The following is a 23,328-nucleotide window of genomic DNA, read 5'->3' as shown; positions in this document are numbered from 1 at the left end:
AGTAGCCTTGGTAGACACCTGTGACTCTGACCTTGTGCGTAACTGTAAAGTTTTAAACTTATGATCTATTTACAAAGGCCTTTAGTCTAGTTTGAACTTGCTCTGAGGTTAAAAAACATGAGCTAAATGTGTGCAGTGTGTGTTAGGCTGAGGACAGATTATTATTTTCTGTGTATGTCTGAGTAAAAGGAACAAAGCAGACTTTAATGTCTACAGTCTGGTGGGACGATGGATCTGGCTATGAAGCGTATCCTAGTATATTTTCTATATATCAAAATTATACAGCTAAATGAAAAGTCATCTTCCTAACACTCACAGATATATGTGCCCATAAGATAGAGATGTAATAATGAGATTATATATATACATTTTATGAAAATGCATGGTAATGGGGAGATATCATAGCTGTAACTGCACAAGAAGTTTACAACAAGCAACAGCCAATTCATTCAAAAGGCAATAACTCCAACATGCCTTGAGTGATGGCTTAGTCCTCCACCAGAACCTGTGGTTCTGATAGGTTGACCTTTTGAACACTAGTTGTCCCCTACATGGCCTTTGGCTACCAGCAGCTCTCAATACTACACCATCCCACTGGCCCTGTTAATGATTTCTAATTTCATTCCATTTTTATTCAGAGAATACAGTTTTCATGACTCAGTCTTCTTAAAGGTGAGACTTATTTATATGAGTTTATATAGTGTCTGGTGATGGATATTCCACGTGACGTTGCGACAAGTATTTACTCCACTCTTGTGGGGAAAGTTCTAGCAGATCCACTCAGTTTTATCTCACTGTTTCTTCCAAGTCTTCTGTTTAGTTATTGTATTCTGTTGTTGAAAGGAGATACTGAAGCTGCTGACTGTTATTAATGAAAATGGAATCATCTACAGTCTTTGACTTTCACATTCTTTTGTGTATGTGTTGTATGCACATGTGGGTAGGGGCACCTTCTGGAGCCCAGATGTTAATGTTGGAGTCGTACTCTTTTGCTTTTCCCCTTGTTTTTGAGCTAGCATCTTTCCTGTTGAACTTGGGGCTTTGCCATTTCAGCTGGACTGGGTGTTTAGTGAGCTCTGGGAATGGTACTCGCACCTATTTTTTTGTGTGTGTGGATAGTAGAAATATGAATTAAGACAGTGTGGTAGTTTGAATGTAATTGGCTCCCATAAGCTCATAGGGAGCCACACTATTAGGGGGTGTGGCTTTGTTGGAGTGGGTGTGGCCTTGTTGGAGGAAGTGTGTCACTGTGGGGGTGGGCTTTGAGGTTTCCTGTGCTCAAGATACAGCCCAGTGTCACAGACACTTCCCGTTGCCTTCTGATCAAGATGTAGCCAGCAGGATGTCTATCTTCATGCCACCATGTCCCATCATGATGATAATGGATTGAACCTCTGAAAATATAAGCAAGCAACCCCAGTTAAATGTTTTCATTTATAAGAGTTGCTGTGGTCACCAGGTGGTGGAGGCATACGCCTTTAATCCCAGCACTCAGGAGGCAGAGGCAGGCGGATCTCTGTAAATTCAAGGTCAGCCTGGTCTACAGAGCGAGTTCCAGGACAGCCAGGGCTGTAACACAGAGAAACCCTGTCTCAAAAACCCAAAAGGAAAAAGAAAACAAAGTTGCTGTGGTCATGGTGTCTCCTCACAGCAATAGAAACCCTAACTAAGACACAGCAAGCACTTTGCCCACTGAGCCATTTCCCCAGACTCTTATATTCTTTTTGGAATCCAAGATGACTTGTGACTACCACCTGCTCCCATACCAGGCTCCTTGCTGACACCAACTGTCCCCGTAACAGCCATGGCAACTCTTCCAGTTTTGGGTTTTTGTTTTTAATTGGGTAAAGGAACAGAGTGTTTCTTAGTGTCTTCCCTAAGAGAAGAGGCTCAGAAGGCCGAGACAGCCAGACCCTGCAGAATGAACTGCCTCTGGGGTCACTTATACTTCTGCAGATACTCAGAAATCTTGACCTTGGTCATGGGGTTCAGCGTTGAACAGTCCCACTCGGGTAACTTCGACAGTCGTTCATGAGCCTCCCAGAAGAGGGAAGAACCGATGGCTAACTCCACCCGCATTCGCCATTCAGCAAGCTTGGCGGTGAGGAAGACGTTATAGTTACTCCCCATTGGCTATGGAGAGACAACAAAGAAGACATGATCAGCAAAGGCACCAGCTGCACTTGGGTCTTCTAGAGCCTCAAGTGTTATCGGCACCTGCCTCTGCAAAGAGGGAGTCATCTGCTGCCCCCTGGATGAGTCCTTCTTGTCGAGGTGTCAAAACCATTCAGTCTATGTGAAACAGGCGTAGAGGATCCTGGTCCAAGATGGTAACTCCTGACTCAAGAATGGAGGTCCATTGTCCCCTTTCCCCCCATGTTGGGCCTCCTTCTGTGATCAGGACAAGGGCAATAAGAGGAGGCTTATCATGCAGTTAGCTTAGCAGTTTAGCTGCCTCATGAAGAAATATGCACCCAGGGCGGTGGTGGCACACACCTTTAATTCCAGCACTTAGGAGGCAGAGGCAGGCAGATCTCTGTGAATTCGAGGACAGCCTGCTTGGTGCAGGTCGGAATGGGTTTCCTTGTGCTGTTTATTCTACACTACACCTTGGCCAAGGACTTTGCATACTGGTCGGAAACTATGATGGCCTCTCAAGACACTGGCCAATGGGCTGGTCACGTGGCTCAGTAGACAGAGTACTTACATAGCATGTACAAAGTACTGGGCTCAACCTCCAGCACACCCCAAACCAGGCATTGTGTTATATACCTCTAATTCCCACACTGGAGGGGTGGTGGCAAGAGCGTATCAAAAGTTGGACACATGAGACCCTATCCTAAAAAAAAAAAAGAAAGAAAGAAAGAAGGGAGAGAGAGAGAGGGAGGGAGGGAGAGAAAGAAAGAAAGAAACAAAGAAAGAAAGAAAAAGGAAGGAAGGAAGGAAGGAAGGAAGGAAGGAAGGAAGGAAGGAAGGAAGAAAAGGACGTTGGAAGTGTCTAAATTGGCTATCCTGCACACACCTGCTAGCTCACATCAACTGAGCACACATGTAAAACACATGAAAAGCCTGCATTCTTCCAGGTTTGCCTCCAATGCACAGTGGTGTCCACTGCTCAGACCCAGGGTTGGGAGAGCTGTCTCAATGTTGTTGTCTCTGGAGCTCTGGAAAAGAGACACCAGGAATCTCTGCATACTTCCTGGAGAGTCCAGCGGGAGGAGTGGGCATCTGGGATGTTAGCTGGTATACCATGGTTTTTCTCTGCATCCCTGGTGATCTTAGCTGGTATACCATGGGTTTCCCTATGTCCCTGGCTCTCCCTCTGGCTCCTCCCCATGCCATGGAATCTTACCAAGTTCCATGATCATGATGCTCCCTGATTCAAAACCTCTGGTTCTTTCCTGTCACTTCCAGGGGGGTCCAGGCACCCAGACCTGGCTCCCACAACCCTCAGGGTGGTCACACCTGCCTCTCTTGGTCTATCCTCAGACTCTGGTCCTTAGTCACAGAAACATCTTCCCTCTTCCCAGACTTGCCCCCAACCCCCATACCTGCATCATCTCCACCAGGGCCACCAGGTCAGCCAGGGAGATGGTGTCTCCTGTGATGAACATCTTGTCCTGCAGAAACTTCTCCTCAAATTGCTGTAGGTTTTTCTTCACCTCATTCACTATCTGGTCCACCTTCTCAGCAGGAACTGTCTCACCAGTGATCAATGGGATTAGCAACTGGGCAGGGAGGGAAGAGGACAGATATAGAGGCAGTACTCCAGCCCCAGCCCCCTGCCAAGCTTCTGGATCCCTGTCTGTTAAATAGAGCTTGGACAGTCCCAAGGATGTCAAGTAATTTCACCTTTTGGGCCATTCTCAAGTGGCAGTTACCAAGGGCCATGTGTTCAGATGGATTTGGAGGCCTGGATGACAGTGAGTCCTGTGGTTTGAGTGTGTCTCACTCACCAAAGGTTGATGTGTTGGGAATCCAGTCCTTGTGGTGAAATGATATGGCTGGAATCTTTAAAACATGGAGTCTAACTGGGGGCACTGCCTTCAGAAGGGATTGAGGTGGATGCAGTTAGTGGTACGTTAGAAAGAGAGCGAGCCGACACTAAAGAGCGAGAGTGGTGCCCCGCCCTAGCTCTGGCTTCCTGTCTTAGCAGGCCACCTGGCTTGCATTTGGTTCTACTTTGATAGCATCTTCTATGAGGCCCTCTCCGGAGCCGGGTGCCATGCTGGTTAGACATGTTTCCAAAACTGTGAGCTAAATAACCCTCTTTTCTTCATAAGTTACCCAGCCTGGAGCATTTTATTACAGTAATGGAAAGTGGACTGGAAACACAAGCAGAGAATTGGAAGTAGTGTGCTGGTTGTCACTTTGAGTTTACTGATATTCTCTAATTCAGAACGAAGTTTCCAGAGTCCTGTCTTAGTCCCTTCTAGTTGCCCTTTGCCTTTGTCCAATTGTCTCCTACTTAACAGTTCATCCCACACTCTCATTAGGCATGATCAAAGAAAAAGAGGCTCAGGCACCAGGACCAGGACTGGACTTCAGGCTCTCAGACTGTTTTGTTCTCCTGTTCCTGAGCCCCAGGCTTGGCTGCTCACCTTGAGCCACAGTATCTTGTTCATGGGCAGCTGAATGGCTGTATGCTGCCAGGCCATGAACTCATCCACACGGGCGCGCATGTGCAGGTCTGGCGGGTACCAGTGGGAAGGTGCGCTGTACTTGCGGCATAGGTAGAAGAGGATGGCCACACTACAGAGAGGGCAAGACAGGGGCACTGGCTGTACCTTCTTGTACCACCCCAGCATGGCCTGCGGCCATAGGCAGGCCCTGGGTGCTAAGTTCCTGCAGGGGAAGGGGGAACCCGAAGGGCTCCAGGAAGCCGACTCCAAGCTGTCATGTCATAATCAGCAAGACGCCGGAAGACCTGAAGGGGACTCAGGAGTTGATGAATAGTATATGAAAGGGCAATGCTGACAGGGAGCACAGAACGGAGGAGATTCCAGAGGGAATGGGGCACACCTGGAGAGGTTTGGGTAGAGATGTGGTTGGAGGGATGACTTGGGTGGTGGGAGAGGAGGACTGCCAGAGATACTGCGGGGATGACTTTGGACTTAATTATTTTTTTAACTAATTTAGTTTTTGTGTAGGAGCGTTTTGCCTGTGTGTACGTCTGTGAACCTCTGTGTGCCGGGAGCCCTCACAGGTTGGAAGAAGAAGTCTGATCCCCCCAAACTAGAGTTACACACTCTATGAAACACTCACTATGTGACTGCTGGGAGCCTGAGTCCTTTGGAAGGCCAGCTAGTGCTATGAGCTGTGGAGCCATCACTCCAGCCCCTAGACTTATAATCTCTAAGGTTTTGAGGGATGAGAGGATGTATCCCTCTAGTTACAAGAGGTCAAATAAATCCCAGGGAAGCCAAGATGGAGGCCCACGCAATAACCCATCAAGAGGTATTGGTCTCTTGGGATGGGGTGGTGACCAAGGGATGCAGGAGAGAGGTTAGAGCCTGAGCCATCCATGCTTTGCAGGGAGGGATGATGGCCCAGGCTTGCTAACTGACTGGTTAGTGTGTGCCGGAAATGCCACGGGACAGAAGAGCAGGTGTTCACCGTCAACAACAAGCACACAAAGAGGCCAGTCAGAAACAAACCACAGTGAAATAAAACCATGGGGGTTGAAAAGGTTGGCGAGTTCCACTAAAGCTCAGATTGGCATTGAATTCCCACCAGGTAAGGGTGGTGAGGTCAAGAGGGCGGATGGGTTCACGCATGGCTAAAATGATTAGTAGATTACCAGGTTGGCACAAGTGGCTGTTATTAACTCTCCCCCCCCCCCCCCCCCCCCCCCGCATGCCCCTGGCTCACTTGCTTGCTCACCATGTTGTAATCTCTGTGTTGCTAAGAACGAAAGGGAAGGCAGGTAGGTGCTCAGCAGGTACCAGTTCCACTCTCGTGGGCTTTGCAGCCCCTAGAACCATGAGCTGAAAGTCAACTCTTTATAATCACCCACACTGCCATATTCAGTCACAGCAACTCAAAACGGACTAAGACAGGGAACACAGACAAAGAAGGACTTAAGGGGGACTGGAGAGGAGGCTCAGTGGTTAAGAGCACTTGGTGCTCTCCCAGAGGACCCTGGTCTGGTTCCTAGCACCCACATGGTGGCTCCGAACCATCTATAACTCTAGTTCCAAGAGATTTGGTGAGCTCCTCTGGTCTCCCAGGCACCAGGCATGCACACGGTGCACATGCATACATGTAGGAAAAATACTCAAGTACGTAAATGTGGGAGGAGGAGAAGGAAAGAGAAGGGGGGGGAGGGAGGGAGGGACAGAGAGAGAGAGAGAGAGAGAGAGAGAGAGAGAGAGAGAGAGAGAGAGAGAGAGAGAGAGAGAACCAAGAAAATATTTATGAGAAAATCAGGAACTTGAATATGAGCTGCCTAAGGATAAAAATCTGGGAAGGGTTGATAATATTACTCATGGTCATAACGGTATTGGGTGATGTATGTTTTAGAATTTTCATTTCTTAGTGAGGTATTTCTAAGCATTCATGGATAAAGTAAAGTGGATGTCTGGAAGGAGGAGGCAGAGAGTGAGGTGTAGACAAGGCACAGTGGATAGCTACAGAAGCTAGGAGATGGATGTGTGGGGTTTGTTGAACTCTTTGTTATTATTCATTCTCCTTCTGTGTGTGTGTGTGTGTGTGTGTGTGTGTGTGTGTGTGTGTGTGTGTGTGTGTGTGTAAATTTTTCTGTAGCTTAAAAATAAATAAATAGGCCAGGACTGGTGATGTACACCTTTAATCCTAGTACTCAGGTTATAGAGACAGATGGATCTCTTTGAGTTTGAGGCCAGCCTTGTCTAGGTAGTGAGTTCTAGGCCAGCCAAGGTTACATAGAGAGACCTTGCCTTGTCTCAGTCAATAAATAAACAAATAAATGAATAAATGCTGGCAGGTCTGATCCCACTGCGTCTCCCAGGAGGGGCAGAGATGGTGGCAGTGCCCTTACCTTTCAGATAAGACGAACTTCCCGTCTCTGAGGCCGGGAAGCTTCCTCAGGGGGTTGATCTCGATGTATTCCTTGCTATGGTGATGACCTGAGGGGGCAGGGAGGGTCTGGGGCTTTGGGGACCCCAGGGAAAAGAGAACTTGGGCTTCTAGAGACAAAGGGGAGAAACTGAGGCCTCAAGTATCACATGGCTTGCCCCAGGTCACAGAGGAAAGGAGAGATATCACAGGGGCCAGGATTAAGAAAGAGCCCTCCTCTCAGATTCTCGCACCCCAGCTCTTGTGACTCCCTGTCCTAGGGATCAAGACAGCCCTTTGGTTCCCAGAAGTTAGAAGTTCAGCCTTCACCCGAGGCCTGAAGCCACAGCCCGTGAATCCACTTCAGCTCTCGGGACCTAAATGCCACCTTTAGTCTTATCTCCTCTCGATCACTCTTGTCTCCCCTTGGAAGGGATTGGGCAGCTGAATCTTGCAGGTTGGGGAACCCTGCAAATGCACCCAAGGTCCCTGGATATCTACAAAGAACTCCAGAGCAAGCAGGAATACTAACCCCTCCTGACCAACCGTTTGCAAGTGAAAACCCTTCTGGGAATCCCCCAGACCTCAGCCATTTCTGCAGTTCCCACATTATTGCTAAGTCTCTTCAGGCTGAATTTTAGAGACTCCTCAACGTCTTGGATCCCGATCCACTAATCCTCACGTGGGGTGCGGGGGTCTGTGCAACATTAAGTACATCTGTTTTTCATAGTTCTTTCTTCGTTCTCCTCCTTCTTTTCCTCTTCTTATTTGTGTGTACGTGTGCCTGTGTACATGCATGAGCTGGGGATCAAACCCAGGGTTTTGCTTGTGGCATGCTAGGCAAGTACTTTATCACTGTGCCACGACCTTAATCCCAGAGCAGGTTTGAACACTGGGAGAGGTGAACACAGACTGGAGGAGGGTGGGCACAGACTGGGGGAGGGTGGGCACAGACTGAGGGAGGGTGGGCACAGACTAGGAGAGGGTGGGCACAGACTGGGGGAGGGTGGGCACAGACTGGGGGAGGGTGGGCACAGACTGGAGGAGGGTGGGCACAGACTGAGGGAGGGTGGGCACAGACTGGGGGAGGGTGGGCACAGACTGGGGGAGGATGGGCACAGACTGGGGGAGGGTGGGCACAGACTGGGGGAGGGTGGGCACAGACTGGGGGAGGGTGGGCACAGACTGGGGGAGGGTGGGCACAGACTGGGGGAGGGTGGGCACAGACTGGGGGAGGGTGGGCACAGACTGAGTAACATAAGCACTGTCACATGGTAGTGGGTCTGTGTCCTGCGCCAGCCAGGTTGGTGGGTGCTACAGATGACAAGATGTGAGACTTCCAAAGGTGATGGCAGAAGCTCTGGCTGAGAGTCGGAGGCCCTCCTGGCATCCCTCCTTCCTTTACCCCCCAAAATCCTATTCACCCCAACAGGGAGCTTGTCATCCATGGTGACCCGCGAAGGTAGGCTAGATAGCGACGTGGCCTGAGCACCCTGACATCTGTTTCACCTCTGCTTCCCTTGCTGACCTTTGACCCTCAGAAACACTCTTCACCGGGTGCCCTGCCACCACCTCAGGATCGGCTTCCTGGCAACCCCGAGGACTGACCTTTTAGTAGATCCACAAATTGGAAGTCAAAGGGGATGCCATTCTTCCTAGCAAAGATGTAGACGGCGCGGCAAGGAGCCGACAGCAAGTCCATGTAGAGCTCCAGGCCCATGCTGAGATGCTTGCTGAGCCCCACAGGCCGCAGCAGGTGGACCACACCTGGGCTCCTGTCTAGCCTGTGCACCTGGCTCTAGCCCTTCTCCCCGCTGAGCTGGGGACCCTGCGTTCTAGAACTCACTTCCCTTGATGTTCTCATGAGGCCAGGGGGACTTCATGGAATTCTCATGATAGCAAAGATTCTGAGGGGACTTAGGGCTGTCGAGAGAGGCCCTGCCAGAGGGCTGGGACAGGCTCCTACTGAGCATGTGCTCTGTGGCTCAGCCTCCCAGGCATCTGTCTGAGAAGGGCTCACGTATGAGCATCCCCAGGGCTAGGCCTTCTCTGCAGAAGAGGACGGAAAGGAGCTTTTCAGGTCCGGGATGAGAAAAAGACAAGGACTGAGTTTGCATGGCCTGAACTAAAGACTGGGGGTATCCACGGGTAAATCTCCTCTGATATGTGATTGGGAAAGGATTAGAAAGAGGTAGGGGCTACATCTTGGGTTTTGAATGACCTCTGAAGGCCATGCATTGAAGGTGTATTCCCTGTGGTGGTAGTGGGACCTTTAAAAGGCGGAGCCTGTAGAGATGGTGATAGAGCCCCGGGGTAGAGCAGTTAGTTAGGTTGTAGAAAGCCCAGGGTCCATTCCTAGTAGTGAAGGTAATAAAGAAAGATGAGTCCTGATAGGAGACATTGGCTCACTGATGACATTTTCTTGAAAGAGTGGAAGGTGTTGGCTCACTGGAGGACATTTCCTTGAAGGGGACTGTAGAATGGTAGTCTCCTCTTTCTTCTTTTTCTTTCTGGTCATGAGGCCAGCAGTTCTCTCTGCCACATGCACTCCCCACCATTGCTAACACCACCACCACCCCGCCCCCCAGAGACTTGAAAGCAATATGTCCACCCAGTCATGACTCAAGCTCTTTAAAATTTTAAGCCAAAATAACCTATTTTCCCTTTAAAATTTTTTTAGGGGCTGGAGAGATGGCCTGGTAGTTAAAAAGCATTAGCTGCTCTTCCAGGGGAGCTGGGTTCCATTCCCAGCACCCACAGGAAGGCTCATGACGATCTGTAACTCCAGTTTCAGAATATCTAATGCCCTTTTCTGGCCTCTGCAGGCACCAGGCATGCATATGCACAGACATACATGCGGGCAAAACACATAAACTTTTTTTTTCTTATTTATTTTTATTTTGAAATTATGTATATGTGGTGGGGGGAGGTATAAACATGTATGAGTGAAGATACCCATGGAATTCAGAAGAGGGCATAGGATGTCCTGGAGCTGGAGTTACAGGTGGTTGGGAGCTGCCCGATATGGGTGCAAGGAACTGAACCCTGTTCCCCTGCAAGAGCAGTACATACCCTTAAGTGCTAAGCCATCTCTCCAGCTCCCCTTTCTTCTTTATAAGTAAACTGTCTAGGGCATTTCGTTATAGTAATGGAAAGCTAACACACTGGATGAGTTCAGGGCACAAAGGGGCAACATCGAGGGGGCTCAGCGTGTGGCCCACCAGACTGTACCATGCATGAGCCCAGAAACTCTCTGGCCTTGAATAAAGAAACATAGATCACACTGTGCATCTGGCAGCTGTGGAAAAGGTCACTAGAGATGTATGCTGAGGTCACAGTGTGGCTTTAGACTTTATGGTTATATTAGTTAATTTCCTCTTTGTTGCAGTAAAATACTTGGCCAGATAAGATAGGGAAGGAGAGATTTATATAGTCTCATAGTCTTATGGTGATATTCTATTTGTGCTGAAATGTGATTTTATTTGTATGTTAATAAATAAAGTTGCCCAGGGGTCAGAGCTAATAGCAAGCCATAGCAGAAGCCGGGCGGTGGTGGCTCACACCTTTAATCCGATCACATGGCAGGCAGAGTCTGTGTGTTCAAGGACATAGCCAGCTTGGAGACACATACCTTTAATCCCAATACCAACCATAGAGACCTGGAGGTCTATATAGACAGGCAGTGAAAAGGAGGTCATGTGGTTGGGTTTACAACCAATGAGAAGGCAGAACAGAAAGTCAATAAAAAGACAGACACACAGGAAGTAGCTCTCTTTCTCAGGGGAAGGACGGCAGTGGCAGGGGGTGGTAAGAAGGCAGTTTTAATCTCAGCTCTTAGCTACTGCTCTGACCTCCTGGGCTTTTAACTCTGCATTTGGCTCTGTGTTTCTTATTTAATAAGACCATTACATCTATATAGTCTATCATGGTGGGAAGTCCTAATACGGGAAGGGTCTTGAGGCAGCTGGTCACATTGCTTCTGGGGTCAGGAACAAGAGAGTGGTGAATGCAGCCACTTAGTCACTGTGGGACCCAAGCACCAAGAATGGTGCTACTCATTTTAAGGTGGGTCTTCCCACTTCAACGAACCCAATCAAGACAATCCCTCGCTGGCATGGCCAGAGACATGTCTCTAGATCTTGTCAGGTTGACAATGACAATGATCTTGGGAGATACCCTGTCCTTCTAGGGCTGGCTTCCACAGGATATTTCAAGACTGAGGATCAGGAGAGAGCTCAGAGCATGTTTGCATAACAGACAGTCTCATGCAGGGCAGAAAGCAAGCTCCTTCCCCTTCAATGAACAACTCCCAAAGCTGCTGTGCCATCTTCTATGCCAGTGGACAGTTGTGCCAAGCCTTATGGGTTCCCTGAGTGTAGCTGGAGTTTTCTCCAGTCCCACCCAGGCCTGCCACTGCCCAGACTTATATTACTTATAAACTGTGTGGCCATGGCAGGCTTCTTGCTATCTAGTTCTTATATCTTAAGTTAACCCATTTCTATTAGTCTGTAAGTTGCCATGTGGCTCGTGGCTTACCAGTACTTTACATTTTGCTTCTCATGGCGGCGGCGGCAGCGGCGGCGGCGGCGGCGGCGGCGGGGCGGCGGCGGCGGCGGCAGCTGGCAGCATCTCCTGACTCAGCCTTCCATTTCCCAGCATTCTCCTCTCTGCTTATCCCACCTACAGTATACTTCCTGCCTGGCTACTGGCCAATCAGCATTTTATTTATCAATCAATCATAGCAACACATTCACAGCATACGGAAAGACATCCCCAGCACCTGGGGCTACAGTATGAACTTGTGGGCCTCCTGGACTACTTCAGCTCCCAACATCACTGTCCCACGGACCTAACAGCTAACTGAGGTCAAGTTTTGGAGAGGCTATATAGCCCATGGCTGCTGGCAGGCAGGTATGAAGGCCTCTCTTACATTGGTTCCATGAGCACCATCATACCTACCAGGGAGACCTACCCAGTAGCCAGGAAGGTCCTAGCCACGGACCTAGTTGCTGCAGGTCGGAGCCAGTCTTCTCGAAGCAACTGGACCTGAGTATCACCCAAGACTTCCTCAGTGGGAGGGGCAGAAGACCCTGGGTCAGGAGAACAGCTCATCTAGGGTCCTCATAAGTCTCTTTGACCTCTTCTACCTGTCTTCCTTGCTACCAACAATTAGTGATGCCCACTGGGACTCAATGTTTAGAAGGCTTCTGAGGATGCCTGGAGGAAAGAGTGTTGTGATGGATTGATGATGTCTGTTCAGGGCAATGGATTCTTGGAGGAAAGAGTGCAGTGATGGATTAATGATGTCTGTTCAGGGCAATGGAAAGGAGGCACTATATATATACTGGTACCTTCTATCACTGGCAATCCTGGCTCCTGCCCCAGTCTGTAGGATAGAGTTGAGGAGGCTTCCTTTGTACAAGTGGACATTGTTGGCAGGCAACATGGTGGTGACATTCTGTATACCAAGTGTTCATTAATGTATTGGGCACAGCTTGTAGATCAAGTAGCACCATACCACTGCCTGGAACTTGGGGCTTAGGTACAGAAGGATGGCTGTGCTATTACCAGGTATAGTAGCTATTTTTCTTGTTTGTTTTTGAGACAGGGTCTCACTCTGTGGCACTGGTTGGCCTGGAACTTCCTATGTAGACCAGACTGTCCTCAGATTCACAGAGACCCACCTGCCTCTGCCTCTCCACCCCACCAAGTCTGGGACTGCAAGCATGTGTTGCCACCTGCCATAGTTATTATTATTTTTTCTGTTGATTGTGGCAAAATGCCTGACCAAAGCATATTAAAGAAGGAGGGGTTAATTCTGGCTCACAGGCTGAGAGCAAAGGCTATCAAAATGGAGAAGGCATGGAGGCAAGGCAGCAGGAATATGAGCTGCTGGTCTCATATCCACAGCCAGGGAGCAGAGCCAAATTCTCACATTCTTCTTTACCCACTGTCCTGGACCCTACCCGATGAGATTAAGCATTTAGGAAATCCCTTCACAGACTCACTCATAACTGTGTCTCAATGATTCTAAATCCAGTCAAGTTGACAATCAAGATTGACCATCTAGGGGTGGAGAGATGGCTCAGAGGTTAAAAGCACTGGCTGCTCTTCCAGAGGTTCTAAGTTCAATTCCCAGCAACCACATGGTGGCTCACAACCATCTATAATGACATCTGGTGCCCTCTTCTAGCGTGCAGGCCTATATGCAGGCAGAACACTGTATACATAATAAATAAATCAATCTAGGGGGAGAAAAAACTTTTGGGGAAAAAAAAAAAGATTAACCTCCAAACAGAAAGGGAGTTGGGAATCTTTTTCCCACACTACAGGGGCTGAGTTGATCTTTTGCTCACATCCAAACATTTAACCGGTTTCTCCACAGCTCTACTTTCGGGGGAGGGACACCAATACTGTATTCTGTCTGTGCAACATCTTTATAGCTGCACCTCCACCCTTCCCGCAACATCTTACTGCCAGTAAATGTTCCCTTCTACTCTTCCCCGGACCCCAGATTTCATCCTTTCCACCTGCAGCAGCCGTGGTCTGCCCTCTAGCTGGGCCTGATTCTTTCCAGTTAGTATCCTCATTCCACATGAGGGAAGCAGCCCTGCCCTGTGGACTGGCAACATGGGAATTTCAGATGTTCGAGAAATTTCATGTTCAATTTCAGATGTCTCTTGGCCCCTCCCTCTTTCAATAAATGGCATTCGGCATTCTGCTGAGGCGAATGACCAGCTGTCTCTTGTCTCTGTTTTTTGATCCACAGCCCCTCGCTCCGACGTGGTGAACTGGTGGTGGTAGCGCAGGGCGTTACCACAGTACACTCTCAGCGTGCTCATGGTCACACTCCCCAGGCCTGTTTTGGCCTGGGCACTTCTGTTGTGGTGTGGAGGGCTGGGCTGTGGGCAGGGTCTCTGTAGACCTGGAGGACAGCTCATGGATACAAAGGAAGCCAGGGTTTGGCACCCATACTGGAACATGCTGACTGAGTCGGGGTTGGCCACAAGCCAGTCACCTAGGCTTTCCCGGGCTTATAGCCAAGACCTCCCAGGAAGCTGTCAGGACCTCATTCTGAAACCTGAGGATGTGAGAGTAATCCTTTGACCCACACCTTCTTGCCCTATGAAAAGGGACTGCAATGCCTTCCCCATGGTTTTCACAGGATCTGAAGCCTGCCGGTGGGTAGGACTTTGGGAGATGGACACCCCACCCCAACACACACACACACACACACACACACACACACACACACACACACACACACACACACATTCACATTGTATAGGGATGACATCATCCACGGTGTCAGGAACAGCTCAGGACTTGACTGGGTGAGTGAAGACCCCCCACACACACACACATACACCTTTTGTCACTCTGACAGTGTCAAGCAAGGTCACCATACTGGCTAGTTTTATGTCAACTTGACACAAGCTAGAGTCATCAGAGAGGAGAGACCCTCAACTGAGAAAATGTCTCTGTAAGATCAGGCTATAGGCAAGCCTGCAGGGCATTTTCTTAAGTATTGATGTGGGAGGGCCCAGCCCATTATGGGTCATGCCATCCCTGGGCTGGGTTCTATAAGAAAGCAGGCTGAGCAAGCCAAGAGAAGCAAATCAGTTAGCAGCACTCTCCCATGATCTCTGCATCAGCTCCTGCCTCCAGGTCCCTGCCCCATTTGAGCTCCTGTCCTGACTTCCTTTGATGATGAACTGTGATGTGGAAGTGTAAGCTGAATAAACCCTTTCCTCCCCAATTTCTTTTTTGGTCATAGTGTTTCATCACAGCAATAGAAACCCTAACTAAGACAGTCACAGTGACCAAGTCACAGGATTGTGGCTACTGCCCCTGGAATGAGGAACCAGGATACAGGTGTAGGGCTGAAACTTTTCAAGGCCCTTGGTTCTCCAAGGATAGGCTCTGCTCCGGAAGCTATGGGGAACACAATCAACTGGCTCTTCCACAGTAGAGAAGGAAGGCCTGGGCTAGGAACCAGAGTTGGCCCTGAGCCCAGGCAAACAATCTGCCTCGTGAAAGCAAGCAGGGCCAGCAGAGCAAGAGGTCACTCACTTAGGCTCGTGGGTGGGAATCGAGGCCCTGGTCTAGCATGCTCAGATGTGCCAGAAGCCCCTGACCCACATCGCCCTTGGGCACATTAGCCCCGTCCCATGGTGGTGGCCCTTTATAGACCTTGGGTTTGCCACAGTCCTGTGGGGAAGAGGAGACATGAAAGAATGGAGTGTGGGAAGATAATGCCACAGGAAAACAAAATGGAGAAACTGGGCTAAGAGCAAGGGAATGGAGAGGTGCTTGTTCCTTCCCTCATTGACTCCACCCCTCCATTCAACAGAGTGAGTCTTGGAGACAAAAATCAATGGTCTGGTCTACATGTCAAGAGTCACATGGAAGAAAGGCCCTAGATAAACATCAGAATTGTTCTGTGTCAGCCTATCAGGGAGCTGGGCTTAACTCTAGTTCCAAGAGGGAGGGAGAGTAATCAGCTCTGTGTAAGACCTGTGGTGGTCTGAATAAAAATGGCCCTATAGGCCCACAGGGAGTGGCACTATTAGGAGGTCTGGTTTTACTGGAGTAGGTATGGCCTTGTTGGAGGAAGTGTGTCACTGGGGGTGGGCTTTGCGGTCTCAGATGCTCAAGCCATGCCCAGCGTGGCATTTTCTTCCTGCTGCCTGCCAATCTGGATGTGGATGTAGAACTCTCAGCTCCTTCTCCAGCACCATGTCTGCCTGTATGCTGCCATGCTTCCAGCCATGATGAAAATGGACTAAACCTCTGAACTGTAAGCCTGCCCCAATGAATGTTTTCCTTTATAAGAGTTGCCGTGGTCATGGTGTCTCTTCACAGCAATAGAAACCCTAAGATAAGATCTATATGCTAGGTAGAGGTTTGGTTTTCTTCTGGGGGGAGGGATCAATTTGACATAAGCTAGATTCATCTGGGAAGACAGAATCTCAGCTGAGAAAATGCTTCGATCAAATTGGCCTGCATACAAGTAAGTCGTGGGGCATTTCTTTGATGATTGATGAGGGAGGGCACATTCCTCTGTGGGCAGTTCCATCCCTGGGCAAGGGGTCCTGGGTAATATAAGAAGCAAACTGAGCAAGCCATGAGAGGGCAGAACAGTAAGCAGTGTATCTCCATGGCCTCTGTTTCAGTTCTTGCCTCCAGATTAATGCCTTTGAGTTCCTGCCCTGACTTTTCTGGATGATGGACCACAAGCTGTGAGATGATATGAACCCTTCCCTCCCCAAGCGTCTTTTGGTCATGGTCTTTATCACAACAACAGAAAGCCAACTAGTGTTAGCTGCAAAGTCACAGCCAGTGTTGTTCATCAACTCTGAAGGGAACTGTGTGGGAGTGTGGCCTGCTTTCTGGAGAGAGAACCACCTAAAGGCTCTGCGATCTAAAAGCCACTAGCCACGGCTGTCCCACCAACATTCTTCAGACACTAGCAAAGTGGAGGTATACATCACTGAGCCCTCTTGAGGCCCTGCCCGGGCAGGGAACAGTTGCATGATCTGAAAGGACCTTTAGGGGGATGCTCCCGCTGATGGCCAGGGATAGGAAGGAAACTGAGTGGCAGCCTAAGAAGGGCAAGAGAAAAGGAGACTGGCATGGCTGCTCTGAGCTCGGTTGGGGTTAACTAGTGGCCTGCAAAGAGATTCAGGTCTAGAAAAGGAGGCTGGCATGGCTGCTCTGAGCTTGGTTGGGTTAACTAGTGGCCTGCAAGGAGATTCAGGTCTAGAAAAGGAGGCTGGTGTGGCTGCTCTGAGCTCAGCTGGGGTTACCTAGCAATGGGATTCAGGGATTATCTGTCTTACCCGAGCTTGGGATCATGGTGGTCTGCCTGCCAGCTCTCCTTGTAGACAGCCAGCACCTGTCAGCAGGAGATGGAAAGATGAACGAAATCTGGACCCCTCCCCTGTACCTCATGGTGCCCATGCTGTTGTCTTTTGCCCTAGATCTGTCCTCATAGGACATTTTTTAAAAAATGCTCTGGACATAGTTACCATGTCAGCCTCCATTGGCCTTCATATGGGGGCAGATCCAGAATTTATGATTAATAATGGACTGGGAGGTAACAGTGGTCTCGAGGCCTCTCTCCTCCTCTGAGGGGCTATAATCAATGGTAATTTGTAGATTTCCCTGCCCTCTCCTGTCCCCACCCCCTACAGCCTGAACCACTGTCTGGCAGTCAGGGCCTATCCCTGATTCATAAAGCCAAGCAGCTCCCCATTGTGTGGGAACCAATGCCCTCTCCATAGTACTCACATTGACTGACTTCCTGAGGAGACATGAACAAGTATCTGTTCAAAACAGACAGGACACGGATGGCAGTCCCAAGAAATGATGCTATCCGAGGCTACCTTGGTGATGATGGGTTTCTTGGGGTTGCTTACAGAAGCATGGATGACACAAAGGTCATGGTATTACTGAAAAAAACCTGTCCCCAGCATGAGTGACCATACACAAAAGCAGCATTCCTGGATCCCTGCACAACTTGTAGGCGGCTCCTCAGGCTGATCCTCTGGCTAGCAATGGTTTGCTACTATTATAGCCAGAGGGAGGGGCCTTTAACTTTTTATATAGTTAAGTTCTATGAGTTTTATGTGTTCTGGGGATTGAACACAGGTCATCAGTGTAGCCCAAATTCTAATTGGTCTTAATAATAAAAACCTGGAGTCAGATATAGGGGTAAATGCTGAGAGATCAGAGAAGGAGAGCAGCAGCCACCGGAGAGTTCTTACCTCTTGGAATCCTCAACCTGAAAGAGCTGAGCTCCTGTCTCCTCCTGCCTTATATTCCTCTCTCTACTCAGCCATATCACTTCCTGTCTCCACCTCCCTAGTGCTGGGATTAAAGGTGTGAGATCCCAAGTGCTGGGATCAAAGGTGTGTTCACCACTGCTCTGTTTCTCTTTTCGACTGCATCAATCTTGTGTAGCCCAGGGTGGCCTTGAACTCACAGAGATCCATCTGGCAAATGGATTAGAGGTGTGTGCCCCCACTGCCTGGCCTCTAAGGCTAACTAGTGGCTTATCTCTGCACTCTGATCTTCAGGCATGCTTTATTTGTTAGATCACAAACAGATTATCACCCCACGTCAGCTTTGGCCATAACTATCCTTACAGACGGATCCATCTGGTTGACCTCTTAATTCTTTATATTAAATCCCTTCCGTTGTGAGTTCTCTCCCGTGGACACACATGGAGGTTTGCATAAAAATGTAGATAAATCACACTGTTTGTTGTTACTGGGAAACTCTCTGGGAAGACAGGAGTGTTTGCCCAAAGAAATCTTTTGCGTCCTATAGTTCAAAGACCAAGTCTTATAAAAGATCATCTACATCCCTAAATGGGTTGCTGTTTACTATCTTTTTGCCTATGTGATAATTTTATATGGATTTGTTATCTGTGATTTTCCTTTGATTATCCATAATGTTTACTGAGACATAATTTTATTCCATGCATATTATAGGACAATGTAATAAAACCAATAACTCTTTATTCCTTAAAATAGTCAGACTTTTTATTGTAATAAAGTACAGATGTGTGCTAACTTTTGAATGGTTTTTCTTTGTATTACTGGTTTTTAGCATATTATTCATTTTGGTCTCTTATTGGTTGTGTATACTGTGCCTCAAGAGAAGCATGCTAAGGATACCTGGTGTCTCTTTTGTGAAAAGCTCCTCCCAGAGCCAGAGAGGGAGCCAGGAAAAGACCTTGGGCAAATAGAAAAGATAAAATGAGCCAAGAAACAACATGAAACTTTACTGCTAGTCAGACCACTCAGGGAATCCTAGCAATTCGAATCTGCATGCCGGCGTGGGCCTCTGGAGGGGGCACTGGTAGTGTTTTTTTGGCTGCCTGTTCCAGGATGCTCAGGATGGAGCTATGGGCCTCCTGACACAGATCAGCACCCAAGAATGCCTCCACCCGATCTCGCCATGCTGTTAGTTGTGGTCGTCCCTCAAACAGACTATCGCCAAGAGCCACCGGCTGCAGGGAGGGACAAAAATGTGCAAGTTAGAGAGCTAATGAGACCCCAATGCTGGCAACTCAACATAGCCATCATGGACACAGCCCCAGGGGAGGTCCAGGGCAGCGTGATCCATTCTAGTAGCCAGAAGCTGCCTCCCACCCAGGCGGGAAGCAAGTCACTCAGGGGTCCCCTCTGTGATTCTGGCTTTTCCTAGGCTACAGTGCCTCTAACTTAGAGAAGTGGCAAGAAGAAGGACCCTGCCCTTAGTTACTATTCCACCCATTGGTCTCATACCTGTATCAGCTCCTCCAGACACATGAGATCAGCCAGTGTCACCTGCTGGCCAACAAGGAAAGCCCTGTCCCCAAGGAACTTTTCCTCCAGACGCTGCAGAGCCGCGACCATGCTCTTTCTGTTCCGTTCCACCTTCTCCTCTGGAACCTGGATCCCAATGACTGGCCCCAACACCTGGCAGAATGGAGCGCTCAGTGTGTAACCTTGACTCTTACCGGACCCCCAAAGTTCGACCCCTCCCCAGGGGACCCTGCACACCTTGGTCCACAGGAGCACTCCAAAGGTGCCACGGATGTTATCAGCATGCCAGCCTAGGTACTCATGGACTCGGGCACGGGCCTGTAGGTCAGCTGGGTACCAGTGGTCTGCCACCTGGTACTTGGAACTCAGGTAAATCAGGATGGCTGAGCTGGGGACCGTGAGAAGGGGGCACTGTAAGGACCTTTGGCTGTTTCCCATTCTTCATTGGGGCCTCGAGGATTCTCACTTTGAAGGACTCCCTTCTAGTCTCATCCCCTATCCCTGTCTCTGGACTATCTTCTTTGCAGTGCTGTGCGTGCAACTGAGGGACAGGGACAGACACACACACACACACACACACACACACACACACACACACACACACACACACGTGTGCGCGCACGGCACTCTGGCCCCTGGCCAGACCTTCTGCTCTCTGCTCTCTACCTTTTGAGGCGTCATCTTCATGGTACCCCAGCAGCCACCCTATGAGGTAGAGACTCGATCCTTTTTTGCACATGAGGAAGCTAATGCTCAAAACAGTTAAGTGAATTGCCTGAGATTGCACAGTTTAGATAAAGCTCCCTGGGGCCTTGAAACCTGTGTGAGCTAGGCATACATCTATGGAGTGGCTTAAACATGCCAAAGGGGAACCATGTCCCCCGGTTTCTACCAGTAGGTCCACCAGTCATCACTTCTATAGCCACCTGACAGACCTCTAGTCCTCTCTGTCTACTCACTAGATTCTAGTGGGAGAAGCAGCCACCACCTGGAGACCTGACACTTTCATGGTCCCCAGGGACCAAGCCTTGAGTAGATTAGACAGGGGACATCTGCGAAGTCAGGAGAAACTCCTCCTAGCCTCCGTTACTGAATCTACATTTTGCCTAACAATGTCCCCTTGTCGCCTTCCAATACTTCTCAGTCACGGTGGTGAGGCCTCAAGGGTAGGGTTGGGGGTCCAGGAGAAGTAACAGGACAGGGATTGGGACATGCTGGATCAATCTCCAGTCATCCTGGCCTCATTCCCAGTCTGCTCTAGCCACGCCCCCTCACGACCTGGGGTGGGTCTCTGCCAGGGCCACGCTCCCCCCTCACCCCAAGCACAGGAAGCATGAGGCTCTGGGTTTATTTACAGCTGCACCTTTCGGTCAACACGAAGTTTCCGTCTTTGAGGACAGGAAGTTTCCGCAGGCAGTTCACCTGGGAGAATTGCTCGCTCAAGTTCTGTCCTGGGAAGGAAGAAGCCAGAAAATGTGTTCAAGGTCTCGGGCAGTAGTACCTCTGTATTTTCCCTCTCTTTGTAACCGGAGCCCCCTCCCAGAGCAAGGTCGAAGCGGCCAAAACCCGGGTGGGCCCCGGACCAACGGCACAGAGATGGCTCAGCTGTGTGTCTCTTCCCTTGCAAAGTCTCCGGGGTTTTGTAACTCTAAATGTAGCGTGCCTTCAAAGCACAGAGGAACTCTGCAAACCGTTTTTTTCTCCCCTACACCCCAGGGCAGAAAGTACCACCCTATCTTCCTTGCCAAAGCAGAATTCAAGTTCAGTGAGGGCTCTGAACTAAGGCCACTCCAAAGAGGGCATTCCCTGGTGGACGGCACTGGGTGGGACTGTACCCATCAATGGGTGAAGGACTGACATAGTCTAGGGGTAGATGGGTACCGGGCTTGGTCCAACCTTTGATTATATTCACGGTGTGCATCTGGAAGGGAATGCCGTTCTTCTTGGCGAAGATGTAGACAGCGCGGCTGGGCTGCGACAGCAGGTCGAGGTAGATCTCCAAACCCATGGCGGCAGCTGCACAGATGGTACAGATGGACTGCGTAAGCCAGCGCTAGCAAGTGCAGGCGATTCCACTAATAGGGCTCCACTAATAAAGCCCAGCCTCTGTTGGTCAAGTTTGAGCTTTCCCGTCCTGCACAGCTGATGCCTGTTGATCTTTGGAGGGCGCTGCTCCGGAGGATTTTGCACCGAGAGGAGGGCTGAAGTGCGCACGCCCTCGGGAGGCCGATTTGTTCCAAAGAGCTGTGGTGCCAGAGATCCAGCCCAGGACTTTAGTGTCACCCAGACTGGGACATAACCAAGCTCTGCTTTGCTGTACTTGCAGGAAACTGGACCGCTCAGCTCCCAGCTATCAGTTACCGAGGAAGGGAATCTTAGGGGTTGCTCTCTGAGGTATCCCCCTCCAATGGGTAAAGCTTGTTTCAGGCTGCTAAGAACATTGCCTTAAGGGAGAACTGTCTATGGTCCAGCTGCCCCATGTAGAGGAGGAGGTCGTTTGAGAACACTGAATCTCCCCTATCACTCCGTGAGATCTGGAAGGCTGTGCGGCATGGTTGAGGGATTAATCACACCACACTCCCCTCCCCCTCCCCCTCTCTCCTCCCCCTCCTCCTCCTCCCTCTCCACCTCTCTCCCCCCCTCCCTCTCCTCCTCCCCCCTCCCCCTCTCTCTTTTCCTCCCTCCCTCCCTCCCTTTCCCGCCCTCGATGTCTTCCACAGTGACGGTCCATCACTGATTACTGACTTTATCTGAATCTTTTAGAATAGCTGTGACCTGTGGCCCACATGGGGGACCAGAATGTTTCCCTAGAAGTTTTATTTCCATTTATTTATTTACTTAATTTTGGACACTGAGGGTCTTGTTATATTGCCCAGGCTGATCTCAAACTTTGGAGCTCCATTGATTCTCCTGCCTTAGCTTCCCGAATAGCTGGGACTCTAGGTGAGATCCACCCTGCCTGGATTTGCAGGGAATTTTTATGTTTGATTGATTGATTGATTGATTGATTGATTTGGTTGGTTGTTTTGGGTTTTTTGAAACAGGGTCTCATGTAGTCCAGGTTGACTTCAAACTTAATATGTCACCCAGAGTGGTCTTGAACTCATGGTCCCCATACTTCCATCTCCCAAGTGCCAGAACTACCCCCATTTAACCACAGCACCAGGCTTACTTACCCTGATAGTTTTGAGTTGTGATTCAAACGGGGGGGGGGGGGGGGGGGGGGGAATCAGGCTCAAACTGCCTGCTCTCTCTAGTGGCCCCTCCCCTCTCCCCTCCCACTACCCCGAACAGTTTAAAGCCGGATCCTACACACACACACACACACACACACACACACACACACACACACACACCTTTTTTAACCCCTAAGTTGGTGTTGGTTTTTTTTTTTTTTTGAGGAAAAGAATTCTGAAAAACACAAAGCAGTTCCCAAAGGAGCCCCTCTGCAGCCCTGGAGGGCTCATGTCCCTGCTCCTGCAAATTCCACTTGGAAGGGCAGACCATCCAAGATGTCTGTATTCATCCAGGGAGCTGAATTAGCCCTCTGACTTGGTGGGGCCCTAGAAGTTTCCTGACCTTGTTTGTTTCAGGTTGTGATGAACAGACTTTCCCTAGGCCAGACATCCCCTCTCACTTACGGGGTCAGATATGGCTCACGAATGGATGGGGCCCTGAACTCCCGTAGCCTTTGCCCTGCCCGGCCTTCCTTCTCCAGGCTTAGGCACCTGCTTTGCTACCGTCCCTAGGGTCCCCTCTACCACGGACAAGAAACTGGTTTGGTTACCTCATCTCCCTCTTCACTCTCTGCCTCTATTCTGGTGGCTTTTCCCACTAAATTCTTCCTTGAATCGGGGTGGGGGGCGGGGAGAATGCCCATTTCTGCCACCCTTCCTCTTGACCATTACCAGTTTTCATCTTTCTGGTCGGATACCTACAGTCAATGTGGTGGTTGGAATGAGGAATGCCCCCATAG

The 23,328-nt window shown here is 49.6% G+C and overlaps 2 protein-coding genes across 2 annotated transcripts; both read right to left on the bottom strand.

Annotated features, from left to right (window-relative positions):
- Positions 1–1,938: 1,938 nt before the first annotated feature.
- On the bottom strand, positions 1,939–8,755 carry LOC128114567 (glutathione S-transferase theta-4). The gene is made up of 5 exons (XM_052744670.1): positions 8,644–8,755; positions 7,019–7,106; positions 4,602–4,752; positions 3,552–3,728; positions 1,939–2,133 (listed from the first exon to the last, which is right to left on the bottom strand). The coding sequence occupies exons 1-5, from the start codon at positions 8,753–8,755 to the stop codon at positions 1,939–1,941; spliced, it is 723 nt and encodes a 240-aa protein (XP_052600630.1).
- Positions 8,756–18,591: 9,836 nt separating this feature from the next.
- LOC128114054 (glutathione S-transferase theta-2) lies at positions 18,592–21,609 on the bottom strand. The gene is made up of 5 exons (XM_052743924.1): positions 21,249–21,609; positions 20,716–20,803; positions 19,590–19,740; positions 19,332–19,505; positions 18,592–19,054 (listed from the first exon to the last, which is right to left on the bottom strand). The coding sequence occupies exons 1-5, from the start codon at positions 21,358–21,360 to the stop codon at positions 18,845–18,847; spliced, it is 735 nt and encodes a 244-aa protein (XP_052599884.1). The 5' UTR covers positions 21,361–21,609; the 3' UTR covers positions 18,592–18,844.
- Between the last annotated feature and the right edge of the window lie 1,719 nt (positions 21,610–23,328).

The sequence above is a fragment of the Peromyscus californicus genome, unplaced genomic scaffold, assembly GCF_007827085.1.
Source record: "Peromyscus californicus insignis strain IS unplaced genomic scaffold, ASM782708v3 Scaffold_19__1_contigs__length_69161282, whole genome shotgun sequence".
In the NCBI taxonomy this organism is placed as follows: domain Eukaryota; kingdom Metazoa; phylum Chordata; class Mammalia; order Rodentia; family Cricetidae; genus Peromyscus; species Peromyscus californicus.
The sequence above is the reverse complement of the archived record's forward strand: the minus strand, read 5'-3'. Positions and strand labels throughout refer to the sequence as shown.